This window comes from Ahaetulla prasina, chromosome 2, assembly GCF_028640845.1.
Source record: "Ahaetulla prasina isolate Xishuangbanna chromosome 2, ASM2864084v1, whole genome shotgun sequence".
Classification (NCBI taxonomy): domain Eukaryota; kingdom Metazoa; phylum Chordata; class Lepidosauria; order Squamata; family Colubridae; genus Ahaetulla; species Ahaetulla prasina.
Window position 1 is genome coordinate 79,832,530 of NC_080540.1, and position 14,184 is coordinate 79,846,713.

A 14,184-nucleotide genomic window follows, 5' to 3' on the forward strand; every position below is an offset into this window, starting at 1 on the left:
TCTTCCTGCAACTGTTATTGGTTTTGTTGGTGTAGGAATTTAGCACCCACCCCCCTCCTACAAGAATGAAATATTTTAGAAAATATTTAAAAAGGCAAAATATATTTCCCTGGATGAGAAATGGAGAAACATGTTTTAAAGACAGCAGCTCCCTGACTCCCCCCCACCTTTGTCAATGGGCCATTAAAAGCCTCAGCTAAGCTCACTCATTCTCCCCACCTTTGTCAATGGGCCATTAAGGCTTGAGCCAGTCCATTGACTACATGACAAAGATAGGATTAGCCCCTACCCATCTAGCAACAGAATCTTACCACATGGCAAGGCTCAAGCAAGCTTGAGAGACAACCTACAAGGCTAGCTAAGACTCCCACCCCCTGGGAGTCTGACAACCAATCAGGATACTCTTCCTGTGCCCCAGAAAGTTCAAAGCTCAGAAAAAGCATAAAACCAGGGAGCACACAGGATCTCGCGCCTTTTCTGTTCAGGATCTCAAGCCATGTGATCCTGACCACCATTAAACCATCTTTCCAAGCAGCCTCCATGTTTCCAGTGTCTTTGTCCCCACTTGGAACTGAACCCAGATGGATATTTCTTCCAACATTGGGTTTTGGGGTTTTTTTGGGGGAGGGTGATGGGGGTGGTAACTTATCGTTTGTTGGCAGAACTGTTGCTGTAGATATCAGATTTTATCCTAATTAACAGATTCCTGATTATGAAAGAAAGACTCCAGATGTTGAAACTATTCCCGTTAGATGATGGGACAAAATTATTATAGCAATGGTAATGGCGTCTTAAATTACAGCATATCATTTTTTGCAGATGTGAACACAAAGATTTATGGAAAATTCAACATGGATCCCTAAGCGTTTTAGACCAGGAAGGAAACAAACAAACCTAGAATGATTGACATTGATCAAATCTCCATGAGAATATTTTTGAAAAATAGATAACTAAGATATATTCTTGCCAGATACATTCACATTCTGCAAAATTTCCTTTTGTTCATTTGTATGACTCCATTATTGAAGGGAGTGTGTGAGATCACCACTATATAACAGGCTTTGTGCTGCTGAGTCACATTCTGGTAATCCTGGACTTCACAGCCATTTTAGAAACAGCTGGTAAATAGTTGATTTATAAGATAAAAGAGGGTTGGGTTGATGTTGCATCCCGGTTTTACTCCTTTTTCTTGTTTTAAGGCCCTTGCATAGTTCTTTTGTTTTTCACACAATAGATGAATTGGCATATGGATCCCACAAATTTATGGAGTTTCTTGTCTGTGTTTATTCCATGACAAAATTAAGAGTTAGTCTAGTGTATCAGATATAATGGAAACATACTAAAACCATGTGTTTCTCATTGGTTTTTTAAAAGATTTTGGGCTAATGGATATCTGTAATATAAAATGAAATCAAGAGTTCTATTTTCAAAATGGGAGAACATTCTGTATGTCATTTCTATCCTTTTCCCAGAATTGCATTCAGAAAGTTTCTGGACTTTGATAGCAATTTTCTTGTGTGAATACTTCTGTCCAGGCTTTATAATTGCCTGTTTTATTGAAATTGCATGAAGATTAGGCTAATAGTATGCAGATAGAGAAAAGATATACGGGAAGGTGTGAATAAGAACAACCATATATACAGTAACTTGAGAAGCTATCTCCAGTTTCTGTTATTGTTCCAAAATGTCATGGCATCTCAGTCTTTTTATGAACAACTTCTTTAGGTAGGAGCGGGTGCGATTGGCTGTGAACTCTTGAAGAATTTCGCAATGATTGGCTTGGCTGCTGGCGAGGGTGGGGAGATCATTGTGACAGACATGGACATCATTGAAAAGTCCAACCTAAACAGGCAGTTCCTATTTCGACCAGAAGATCTATCTGTAAGTCATGCAGGCAAGATGGCGGAGGTGGGGGGAATTGAGAGAAGTAAGAGTGGTAACTTTGCAAACTCTGTGATTTGCTGCTGGTCAGAATACTAGCAAACTGACTTTTAACATCAGTGAAGAAAGTCTGTTTCCTGACCTGACTTCTATTTCTGTACTTTGGTCAATGACCCATTTTAATCCTAGATCTAATCATGTTTCCTTTGTTTCTATAGAAGCAGAAGTCAGAAGTGGCTGCAGCTGCCATAAGACGTATGAATCCCAATATCAATGTAATAGCTCAGCAAAATCAGGTTGGGCCTGACACAGAACACTTCTATGGGGATGACTTCTTCCTGGGCTTGGATGGTGTCGCCAGTGCCCTGGACAGCTTTCAAGGCAGTGAGTCCTTCAGTCATAATGAATATGAGTCTCCCAGGGTAAAGTGTTCCAGTCTTCCATAACATAATTGCTCCTGGATAAATTGGGAAGTCAACTCTCTAATGGTGCCCACCATCACCAATGACCATACTGTACTGACTGTAGTACTGAAAGTAGTACTCCCAGTACATCTGGGAGTTTGGAAAATACTTGTATGTATATACAAGTATACATATACTTGTATATATTTCTCGCTGCTAAATAATATTTTTGCGTGAGTTCTCTTAATTTTAAGGGAAAAGAAATTTTTTGACAAGATAATGAAATATAAAGGTTGATCCTGTGATACAAAGGTCAGAATAGTTAAAGCAGCAGTTTTTCCTGTAAGAATGTATAGCTATCAAAGTTACATGTACAGAAAGAGGGAAAGAAAGAAGATAGAATGATATACGAGGTATCTTTCGTGGTCTCTGAGCTTGGTTATTTTCTTGCAGATGTTTCATTACCCAAACTAGGTAACATCATCAGTGCTCTGTACTAGAATGATAGATTTGGAAACTATTACTAAAGGTACCATGAACTACAAGAAAAAAAATAATAAATTAGTCGTGGACCAAATAAAAACTGACTACATCTTTGACACAATGACCCACAAGCAGAAACCCAAATACTTTGGCTTGGGATGGGAGTTGATAGACTGAATCTAACATAAACACGTATCCCTGTTAAACTTAGAAGGAGGAAGGAAAAAAAATGTATCAGGTGGTTTGACAGGATCAATTACTATAAAAAATTATTTGAAGAATTCTAGGATTTTTATTGGAGGCAGATTGGTGAGCATTGTCTATAGAGTCATTAGGAGTCAAGGCTGAATTGAGGGCATATAAATAATCAACTTAAATTTGCATAATATTTATCCATCACTCATACCACAATTTAGAATATTCAAAACATGGCCTTTCTAAGGAATGCTTATTTCTAAATTTATAGCTTTGATATAGTTTGGATTTTGTCTTGCTTTTCTTCTAGTTCTCTTCTTCAGAGAATAAGGGAAGACATGAGGCAATCAGTTCTTTTTTTGCCTTCAACTTTGATTTCCTCAACCTTTCAAAGAAAAGTGATTTCAAAAAGTCACAAATGGTTGCTCTTGTGTTCGTTGACCTCTTTCTCTCCTAAGAGTTAGTTATCTGGAGATTAAAATTTATGAAGAATGGTTGCAGGATTTGGATTTGGCTAGTTTAGAGAAAAGGAGGACTAGGGGTGATAGCATTGCTCCAATATTTGAAGGGCTGCCACAAAGAGGAGGGGGGTCAACTTATTTACCAAAGCACTTGTAGGCAGGACAAGAAACAATGGATGGAACCTACTGTAATCAAGAAGAGAAGCAACCTGGATCTAAGGAGAAACTTCCTAACAGGACAATTAACCAGTGGAACAGCTTGCCTTCTGAAGTTGTAGGTGCTTCATCACCACTAAAGGTTTTTAAGAAGAGCCTGGACAGTCACATTTCTGAAACAGTATAGTGCTTAAGCAGGGGCTGGTCTAGTAGAAGATCTCCAAGGTCCCTTCCAGCTCTGTTCTAATTGACTGATTGGAGCTATGGAAGCAGAATCACCCAAAGAGGTGTGCAACACTTTAGGCTTCCCCTTTTTCTTTCCCCTGCAGGAAACTATGTGGGCGAAAGATGTGTACGCTACCTCAAGCCTCTGCTTGATGCTGGGACCGATGGCACCAAGGGACATGCCCTGGTCTTTGTGCCTTACCTGACAAAGACACATGGACAAATTCTGGATGGGGAAAGTAGAAAGTTCCCTCTCTGCACTCTGCGCTATTTTCCCAGTGCCATCCAGCACACCATTCAGGTACAAGTCCACGCTACTCTTTCTTCTGCTCCTCATCAACTCTGAAGCTTTTATTTATTTATTTATTTATTATTTAAATTTTTATACCGCCCTTCTCCCGAAGGACTCAGGGCGGTTCACAGCCAGATAAAATGAACAATAATATTACAATATAAATACTATTAAAATACAATTAAAAGACTTATTCAATTGGCCAAGATTAAAAATTTAGAATAAATGATAAAAACCCATTAAAAAACCCACAAATTTAAAAACTAATCCAGTCCTGCGCAGATGAATAAGTGTGTTTTAAGCTCGCGACGGAAGGTTCGGAGGTCCGGAAGTTGACGAAGTCCTGGGGGGAGTTCGTTCCAGAGGGCGGGAGCCCCCACAGAGAAGGCCCTTCCTCTGGGTGTCGCCAGACGACACTGTCTCGCTGACGGCACCCTGAGGAGTCCCTCCCTGTGAGAGCGCACGGGTCGGTGAGAGGTATTCGGTAGCAGTAGGCGGTCCCGTAAATAGCCCGGCCCTATGCCATGGAGCGCTTTGAAGATGTTCACCAAAACCTTGAAGCGCACCCGGAAGGCCACAGGTAGCCAGTGCAGTCTGCGCAGGATAGGTGTCACACGGGAGCCATGAGGGGCTCCCTCTATCACCCGCGCAGCCGCATTCTGGACTAACTGAAGCCTCCGGATGCCCCTCAAGGGGAGCCCCATGTAGAGAGCATTGCAGTAATCCAGACGAGACGTCACGAGGGCGTGAGTGACTGTGCACAAGGCATCCCGGTCTAGAAAGGGGCGCAACTGGCGCACCAGGCGAACCTGGTGGAAAGCTCTCCTGGAGACGGCCGTCAGGTGGTCTTCAAAAGACAGCCGTTCATCCAGGAGAACGCCCAGATTGCGCACCCTCTCCATCGGGCCAGTGACTCGCCCCAACAGTCAGCCGAGGACTCAGCTGACTGTACCGGGATGCCGGCATCCACAGCCACTCTGTCTTGGAGGATTGAGCTTGAGCCTGTTTCTCCCCATCCAGACCCGTCGGCTTCCAAACACCGGGACAGCACTTCGATAGCTTCATTGGGGTGGCCCGTGTGGAAAAGTACAGCTGGGTGTCATCAGCGTACAGCTGGTACCTCACACGAAGCCACTGATGATCTCACCCAGTGGCTTCATAGATGTTGAACAGAAGGCGAGAGAATCGACCCCTGCGGCACCCCACAAGTGAGGCGCCTGGGCCGACCTCTGCCCCGTCAACACCGTCTGCGACGGTCGGAGATAGGAGGAGAACCACCGATAAACGGTGCCTCTCACTCCCAATCCCTCCAACCGGCGCAGCAGGATACCATGGTCGATGGTATCAAAAGCCGCTGAGAGGTCTAATAGGACCAGGGCAGAGGAACAACCCCTATCCCTGGCCCTCCAGAGATCATCCACCAACGCGACCAAAGCCGTCTCAGTGCTGTAACCGGGCCGGAAACCGGACTGGAACGGGTCTAGATAGACAGTTTCATCCAGGTGTAAGGGAAACTGATATCCCACCATCCTCTCTACACCCTCCGCCGCGAAGCGAGGGTTGGAGACCGGACGATAATTACCTAAAACAGCCGGGTCCAGGGAAGGCTTCTTGAGGAGGGGCCTCACCACCGCCTCTTTCAAGGCGGCCGGAAAGACTCCCTCCAACAAGGAAGCGCTCGTAATCACCTGGAGCCAGCCTCGTGTCACCTCCTGAGTGGCCAGCACCAACCAGGAGGGGCACGGGTCCAGTAAACACGTGGTGGCATTCAATCTACCCAGCAACCTGTCCATGTCCTCGGGAGCCACAGGGTCAAACTCATCCCAGACAATATCACCAAGACCGCCCTCAGACGCCCCGTCTGAATCGCCGCAATTTTGGTCCAAACCGTCCCGAAGCTGAACGATTTTATCGTATAGATAACCGTTAAACTCCTCAGCACGTCCCTGCAACGGGTCATCCCGCTCCCCCTGGTGAAGGAGGGAGCGGGTCACCCGAAACAGGGCGGCTGGGCGGTTATCTGCCGACGCAATGAGGGAGGAGGCGTAGCAACGCCTCGCTTCCCTCAGTGCCACTAGGTAGGTCCTAGTATAGGATCTAACTAGTGTCCGATCAGCCTCTGAATGGCTGGACCTCCAGGAACTCTCTAGGCGTCTTCTCCGGCGTTTCATCCCCCTCAGCTCCTCGGAGAACCAAGGAGCCGGTTGGGATCTGCGCCGGGTCAGAGGCCGCAGAGGCACGACACGGTCTAAAGCCCCAGCCGCAGCCCGTTCCCAGGCTGCGGCTAGTTCCTCCACCGTGCCGTGAGCCAGACCCTCAGGAAATGGCCCAAGCTCCGTCCGGAACCTCTCCGGGTCCATCAGGCGCCTGGGACGGTACCAACGTAATGGTTCCGTCTCCCTGCGGTGTTGGGTAGTGGTCAGAAAGTCTTTTGCTCCAACGGGATGTTTTCCCTTCCTTTTCTCTCTCCAGTAGAGCTATCCTTGAAAGAGGGGAAACTCCCTTCTGCCTGGCCCTTTTAGCTTCATTTACTGTTTCCAGGCGGCTGGGCAAAAAACTAGGGTGGCTGTTAGTGGTGTGATGACAAGAGATAGGATCCAGCTGTTTCACCCATGTGCTAAGCCAAAATTCTTCCCTTCAAGCAAATCTTCAGCTGTTTCTTCCCAGTTCACAGAACAGAGGCAGCAAGAGCAGGCCTTTCCAGATTTCAGGACCTTGAGTCTTTTCATGCCCCTATTTGATTCCCCTTGGCTTTCAGTGGAGGAAATTTCTGTCTGGCTATTTGATTGGGGAGCCCTTTATATCTAGATCAGAGGAGTAAGTGCCTGGCTTGAGGGATCTGTGGTCTATGTTGGCTCAGTTAGCCTCCAAAATAGTGGCAGGCAAGATACTCTAAGCCTGCTATCCAGTACTTGCTATTTGGGAGTTCCTCTTGCAGATCGTAACTGTTCTTGCTCCTGAGGCTTAATGCATTTATAAAGAGCAAAAAAGATTCCTGAACCCACTTCACCTCCATCTTTTCCAGTGGGCCCGAAATCAATTTGAGGATCTTTTCAAAAGAAGACCAGAGTATACTAATAAGTTTCTGAGGTGAGTAGATCTTGTCAAAGATGGAGTTGTGGATAAATATTGTGTGTGTGTAAGAATCATGAATAGGTAATGATGGGACTCAAGATGATGTTTTATTCTAGTAGCAGGGACAGGGGACGCTTAGTAGATACTTTATACTAAACAATAATTGTTCTTAGAATAATTAAACAGGGAGATCTGATTGTTTTGAGAGGCCTATAAATATTTTAACCACAATTGGTGCAGATTTCCTATACTTAAAGAAATAAGTCAGCTGAATACTTTCTTTAATCCAACCACAGTGTGTACTTTTAATTCCAGGGATCCCACCTTCTTTGAGAAAGAAGGCATGGAAAATTTGGAGATGCTGAATCTAGTGAAGATGAGTCTTCAGGAGCAGCCACACTGCTGGCGAGACTGCGTGGCCTGGGCCCGGAAACTTTGGGAGCGTCTTTTCTCTCATGAAATCCTGCAGTTGCTGTACAACTTTCCACCTAAAAATGTGAGACAGGAGCATATCCAACTACTTCCTAGCTTCTTGCCCAGCAGCGCAGCAAATGAAGTGGGAATGGCTCAAGATCAAGGGTGGATCCTCCCTCTGCCCTTCTTTGGATGGAGTACACATTTCTCTTGCAGAGGCTTCCAATTTAATCAAAACTCATTCCAGAAAGTGCTGGTCTCATCTTGGAGGCATTGCTTCTTACAGACTTAGCTCTGCAAACATTTACTCTTGCTGCTTCTTTGGGTAGAAGCCCATGGTTATAAAATATCTCATACACCCTAGCTGAAGATCTTGAAAATAATTTGCCTATAGTTTTTCAGCCTGGCAACAAACTTCAGAAGAATAAGAACCTAATAGGATCTGAATCAAATGGCAAACCATCATCAAGAGTCCACAGAGAGAGAAGTAGTACTGTATATCCAAAGCAAAGAGTCCAGATGCTCAGGCTAAGGACTCAACCTAGAACAGTTTCCATAGTGGTCCTGCATCTCGCTATCTTCCTCTCATTGTGGTGAAGCAAAATTCAAGGTAGCCATTCCCTTTCTATGTAGGATGTTCCTGTAGTACACAGGGAGCCCTCTTCCCATATTTCCTACTGCAGATTATCTAACACCACCTGAGAAGATTAGGAATAATCTGCCCTGTATGTATTTGACACATAACCATTTATATCCATCTCCATACAATGGTGCTGGTGTAATTTTGAAAGTGGTATTAACTATGAATAGAAAATAAAATGAACCATTTTTCAGCCTTGCAGGAACACACACGCTCTATCAAAAAAACTTGTCCTGTTTCTTTGTTCTTTTAGTTACATTAATACCTAAAACACAGAAAGTGATTTTCTTGGCTTGGCTGAGAGGAAAATCAAAAGAGAGAATCAGAGGGAATTACTGTACATTTTTTGGGCAAACCCAGATGCTTAATGTAAAGGTGGTTTCTTTGATACCTGTGTATTCCACTCAGGATTGAAAATGCCATTGAAGGATTACTGTATCTGTGAATTATAATACACATTTTTTTTCATGGCTTTTCATAAATGGATTCAAGGAAGGGTGTTAAAAAAAAAAGCTAAGGCCCCATTTTGTGCATTCAACTTAGAGCTCTTTGGTAGCTCCACGGCCTCAGCTGCAGATTCCATTGCACTTTCATTCTCCACTTTTCCTCACATGTACATTATGTTACTGAAAGTGATACTACCATGGTTATATGTGTCCATCTTTTTGTTGATAAAAGATTGTTCTTTTATATAACCTTTTTTTGGCCCTTAATGGAATGGAATGGTATTGTCAGAAGGAGACCCTGGATGTTTTGGAGGAATTAAAATATATACAAGTAAAATATACAGATGGTAGAGATAGTTCCTTCCAGCCACATCTACTATTTCTGAGTCCTTCACTTATTCTCTCTTCCATGGCTAAATCTCTTTACTTCAGGCCGCAAAACTTACCTGGCTCGGTTCCAGCCTTTGATCAGTGGCGTTTCCTTCCTTGAACTTCTTTCCTGCACCCCATGTGGCTTCCTGACTGACCCCTCTACCTTTGTCCCCAGGAGACAAGCTCTGGACTTCCTTTCTGGTCCGGATCCAAGCGATGCCCCCAGCAGCTCCAGTTTGACTACAATAATGTGAGTGAGTTGTTCAGCTTGGGAACTTGGGATTCTAGAGGAGAGCAGACTTTGCCTTCTCAGTAAGCATCATCAAGGAAAGGTCAAGACATTTCTTCTGTTGGGTGACTATTCACATTTTAATGTTAAAAGGATAAAAGTAAATGTTAAAATGGATAAAAGTAAAAGTACACATTCACTTTCATGAACACGCACATAGGTATTCAATGAATGAGAATTGTTTGTTTTTATTATTTCCTAGAACCAGTGGCAAACAATTCACAATAAATAGCTTAAAAAGAGTAGTCTGTAGAGATTCTCAGTCATTCAGGTCATGGTTGTCCCAAAGGTGCTTTTTTCAGGAGGCAAATGGACTTTCTTCATTTTTCTTTTGAAGACATTCTCATCCAAGAAGCTTCTTCGGGTCTGACAGGATAGTGGGGAATGGAAGGATTTCATAAAAAAGAACATGAATCCAGAAGTGTTTAATCAACAAGAGAAACTAGACAAAGGCTAGCTCATTTCAAACCTGGCCTTGGATGTTTCAAAGGAGGATTGGAGAATGCCGTCTCTGGTTCTCACAGTCATAGTTGAAAGCTGCATTAGGTGATGTGATGTATTGATCATATAATAGAGGAGTGTTTGTTTAACTGAATGGTAGGGAATTTATTTCTGGAGGGTCACCCAATGCTTCCAGTTGTTGATCTTCTCATCGTTCCCATCACCCATCTCCTTCCACTTATGACTGTAACTTTGTTGCTTGTATCCTGATGATTTATACTGATGTTGATTGTTTCCTGATTGTTTAATTTTAGCCTATGACTATCATTAAGTATTGTATCATTAAGTGTTAAATTTGTACCCTAGGACTATCATTAAGTGTTGTAAGTGTTGTAGCTTGATGAAGGTATCTTTTCTTTTATGTACACTAAGAGCATATGCACCAAGACAAATTCCTTGTGTGTCCAATCATACTTGGCCAATAAAAATTCTATTCTATTCTAGTCTAGTCTAGTCTAGTCTAGTCTAGTCTAGTCTATGATGAGAAATAAGAACTTAAGGTTTCAGTAGGGAAAAGGGATATAGTGGATACTGACTCTGCTAAAGCTATTTTTGGATTTTTATAGACCACCCACAAGACCTTCATTGTGATTGCCAGCCGCCTCTTTGCCGAGACATACAGGCTGCTTGTTCATGAAGATGAAGCTACCACTTCCCAAGTCCTCCTTGAGTTGCATCCCCCACCCTTCCAACCACGTCAAGAGATGCATATCCCTGTTACTGATGAGGAGATTCCAACATTACCAAGTGCCTCTAGTAAGAAATCGATGAGATCAATGATAGTCAGAAAACTAAACTGCTTCCGTTAGCTCCTAAAGATCCTTCTGCTGATCTTAATCAAAATGTGGGTGGAGGTTATCATTGAACTGTAAGGGTGATATAAAGGGCTTTGAACAAGCAGTTGTTTTGTTCATTCCATATTGCTCAAATGATCTCACTTGGATTAAATGTGTCTTTTAGATCAGAGAATGTTGGTAGAACTGAAGCAAGAATTGGGAAAGCTGAGAGAGGAGCTTGAAAAAGACAGTGTCCTCTTATCTGGTTATATGGAGCCACTTCACTTTGAGAAGGTATGGATATGCTTGTTTATTGCATCTTGCTATGCATTTCTTTCTGTGTAGATCTTGAGTGAACCATGTGACTCTACTATTCCAGTTGTAACTCCCTCTCCAGCAGTTCTGACAATGCTTCTTCATCCTGGACCAGGCAATTTCAGTTTAGAGCTAAAACATTTTAATGAGATGACTCATGAACTGATTTTCCCATTGTCCCAGTGTCTGTAAAGGGCAAGTATGAACAAGAGCCACATGGTTTTTTAAATATTCAGAGCTCAAATGCCAAGTTACAAAAAACACTCCCTTTGTATCACGTACACAAAATGTAGGATTATGACTCAAAGTCTGAACTACAAATCAGATGGCTCCTGGTTTTGAATCTCACCTTTACTGAGAACTCATTGGATAGCTTGAAGTGGGCTGAGCAACTTCTTTTAAACTGAAGGAAGTATTTGGACTTCAATGATGTTCTGGAGCCCTTATTCCCATAAGTGGGTGAGGCCAGGGCATGTTAAATGGGCAGAAACCAAGCAAAACCTAGATAAGGCTGAATTTAGGTCAATTTGAGAGCACAACTTCCCATGTACTGAATGACTTCCTTAATTTATTTGTAAATTAAATGTGTAGGTAAGTTTTAGATGGACTCTGAGGAAACATTAAGGCCTTCTTTCCAGAAGAAAATTATCAAGAGAAAAAAAGGAAATAATCAGGCTTTTGGCAGCTAAGTTACATGTTAAATTTGTGGTGAAATCCCACAAAAGAGGAAGATGGGAACTTGTGACCTCAAGACTCAGGCATGCTATATAGAACAATTGTCTTTATATCAGAACCAAACCATATCTGGATAAACTGCTTTTTTGAATTGATAAAGCTACAATCCTGGGCATACCTCTCTAGAACAAAGTTTTCTTGATCACAGACTGAATTCTGAGCCAGGCATAAAATTGAGACAAAATAAAATCAGAAGGATTGTTCGTCTAAATTCATTCTTATCTGAGGCTGGCAAATGAGAATGACTGGAGACTGGAGAACGGGGAAGTGCTTGAATGTGAAATGATAAGGATGTGGAACATTTAAGGAAAATGGTGGGTTCATGCCAAGGGTTCTGCTCACTCTTGCTATCAGAGACTCTTAAAATGAAAGTTAAGCTGGATAATGAAAGCAGAGCAGACTTTCTGTATACAAAGAACAGCCTTCAGCACTGAGTTACGGCCTTCCTCAGCTTGCTCGCATCTTGCAGTAGGAAGTCTGTTTTATTTAGTAGGGGAGAACATTGTGATTGAATGATATTCCTTGTGTGCAGAGCAGTATTGGAACAGGCCCACAGCTGCTATGAGCCAAACGTTTTGCATACAGTGGGCATTTGTCTGCAGAAATGCAGTTGTAATGTAGGAATCTCGTGGGGATTATATCCAAATATGTCATCAGCTGCCAGGATCGGGGTCCAGATTTCAGTTAAGGTGGAATATTTTCCATATATTGCCATTTCAGTTGAAAGTTGCTGTCAAATGCTCCTAATAGAAATCTCATTTACCAGTCAGGTTTAGTTGCTTTGACCTTTCCCATGTTTTGGAGGCTACTGTTTCTGGAGTTTTGAGTTATAATTGAGCTGACATTTAGGATTTAAGTTTCTAGAAGAGAGAAATATCATTATTTAAAAACTCAAAATGACATGTAATTCAGGATAAGTGCCTAAGGGCTAAGGTACATTTTGCCATTCATTCTATTACACAAATAGTTTAAAATTGTAGATCTGTCTTTTACATTATTTAAAAACCACCTCAACCCTGAAGGGCTCTGGATGCATCACAACATAAAAGAAAACGTAAAATGTAACAGAACATATTTTGTAGCCAGAGTTTGGATGCCCTCATTCAGACCAACTGGGACCAAAGACATATTGAATAGCACATATTTGAATTGTTACATAAGAGTGTTAACATAAGAAGGTCTGAATTGAGAGAGGGTGTTCCAAAGAATGAGGGGTGCCATGAAGAAAGCATGCACACCAGGTAGTCCTTGACTTACAACCATTCATTTAGTGACTGTTCAAAGAACCCTCAAAAAACTGACTTATGACCAGTTCTCACACTTTTAACCATTGCAGCATCCCCACAGTCACATGATCAAAATTCCATTGTTTGGCAACCGGCGTATAATTACAATGGTTGCAGATTCCCAGGGTCCTGGGATTGTCATTTGCAAACCTTCCGAGAGAACTTCTGACAAGTAAAATCAATGGGGAAGCCAGGTTCATTTAACAATCGCATGATTTACGTAACAACTGCAATGATTCACTTAACGACCGTGGCAAAAAGATAATAAAATGGCGTGTGGTTCACTTAGCAACTGTCGTCCTTGGCAACAGAAATTTTGCTCTCCATTGCAGTCATAAATTGAGGGCTACCTGTAATCTGGTTCACAGCCATGTATTTCTTGCAAGGGTGTGGGTGGGGGCCCTCAACAGATACGGCCATTGATTGCTCTAGAAAAGCAGATACATTTTGGCAAATGGGTTCCTGCATATCCTGATGCTGTACCATAAAGAGTTTTTAAAAATATCATTCAGACCAACTGACCAAAAGTATCATTATGGGTGTTCTGAATTAAGTCCGGAAGTCTATTGACAATTAGTAACTTTAGCATTGGGTTTACTCTGTGCTAGTGGAATTGTGCCACAGCAGTCTAATTGCATTTTGCATCAACTCCAGCTTTAGAGTTGTCTCCAAAAGCAACCTTACCTACAGCATGTTGTGAGGATCCAAATTAAGATGCAGAAGATTCGATCTAAGTTAGGTCCCAAGAATATATGGGATTGAGATTTTTGTCCCTACTGAGCCCCGTCATTTCCTCAATTGGGTTAGGATTGAAGAGATTTCCAATAGTTAAATTCCGCCCAATATTCCACCCTGGAATCAGGGACCAGGATTGTCTCAGCATCTTAATCACATGCTCGCTCACTCTGTGAATGGCATTAAATCTAGTTTGGCTCTAGCCACCATTCGTTTCAGTAGAAAGGATTCAAGCATGTGCTTAAATTTGTACAATGTTGTATAGATTATAGTCAACGATTTCTTGGTTTTTTCCCCCCATTTGGCCCTCAAGTTATTTGATCACATTACAGTCTGTTGCTGCTTTTTATGAAATCGTTCTTCATAAACCTGTAAAAAAACATTATCGTATCCTTATGTTAGTGTGGAAACTTGGGCCCAAATTAAGGACATCCATTCAAAGACATATGTGCAGTTCCAAAAAACAGGGTCATGGACAATGTTGTAAATTCACACTTTGACTG

General features: G+C 42.4%; 2 protein-coding genes across 11 annotated transcripts in view; one reads left to right on the top strand and one right to left on the bottom strand.

The window, feature by feature from the left end:
- Positions 1–14,184, bottom strand: part of AMIGO3 (adhesion molecule with Ig like domain 3) — a 245,955-nt gene that overhangs the window by 81,923 nt on the left and 149,848 nt on the right. The gene's annotated exons all lie outside the window — the stretch shown is intronic.
- UBA7 (ubiquitin like modifier activating enzyme 7) overlaps positions 1–14,184 on the top strand; it is a 60,173-nt gene that overhangs the window by 22,880 nt on the left and 23,109 nt on the right. For 8 of the 9 annotated variants that reach the window (XR_009153824.1, XR_009153825.1, XR_009153826.1 and 5 more), the window contains 8 exons: positions 1,726–1,881; positions 2,100–2,265; positions 3,910–4,106; positions 7,123–7,187; positions 7,488–7,668; positions 9,220–9,294; positions 10,401–10,590; positions 10,795–10,904. Coding sequence is in view for 6 of the 9 variants with exons in the window: in XM_058172711.1 (XP_058028694.1) it covers positions 1,726–1,881; positions 2,100–2,265; positions 3,910–4,106; positions 7,123–7,187; positions 7,488–7,668; positions 9,220–9,294; positions 10,401–10,590; positions 10,795–10,904 (1,140 nt within the window). In the remaining 3 variants the exon portion in view is untranslated. The remainder of the gene's footprint in view (positions 1–1,725; positions 1,882–2,099; positions 2,266–3,909; positions 4,107–7,122; positions 7,188–7,487; positions 7,669–9,219; positions 9,295–10,400; positions 10,591–10,794; positions 10,905–14,184) is intronic. The other variant, XM_058172713.1, reaches the window with a different exon arrangement.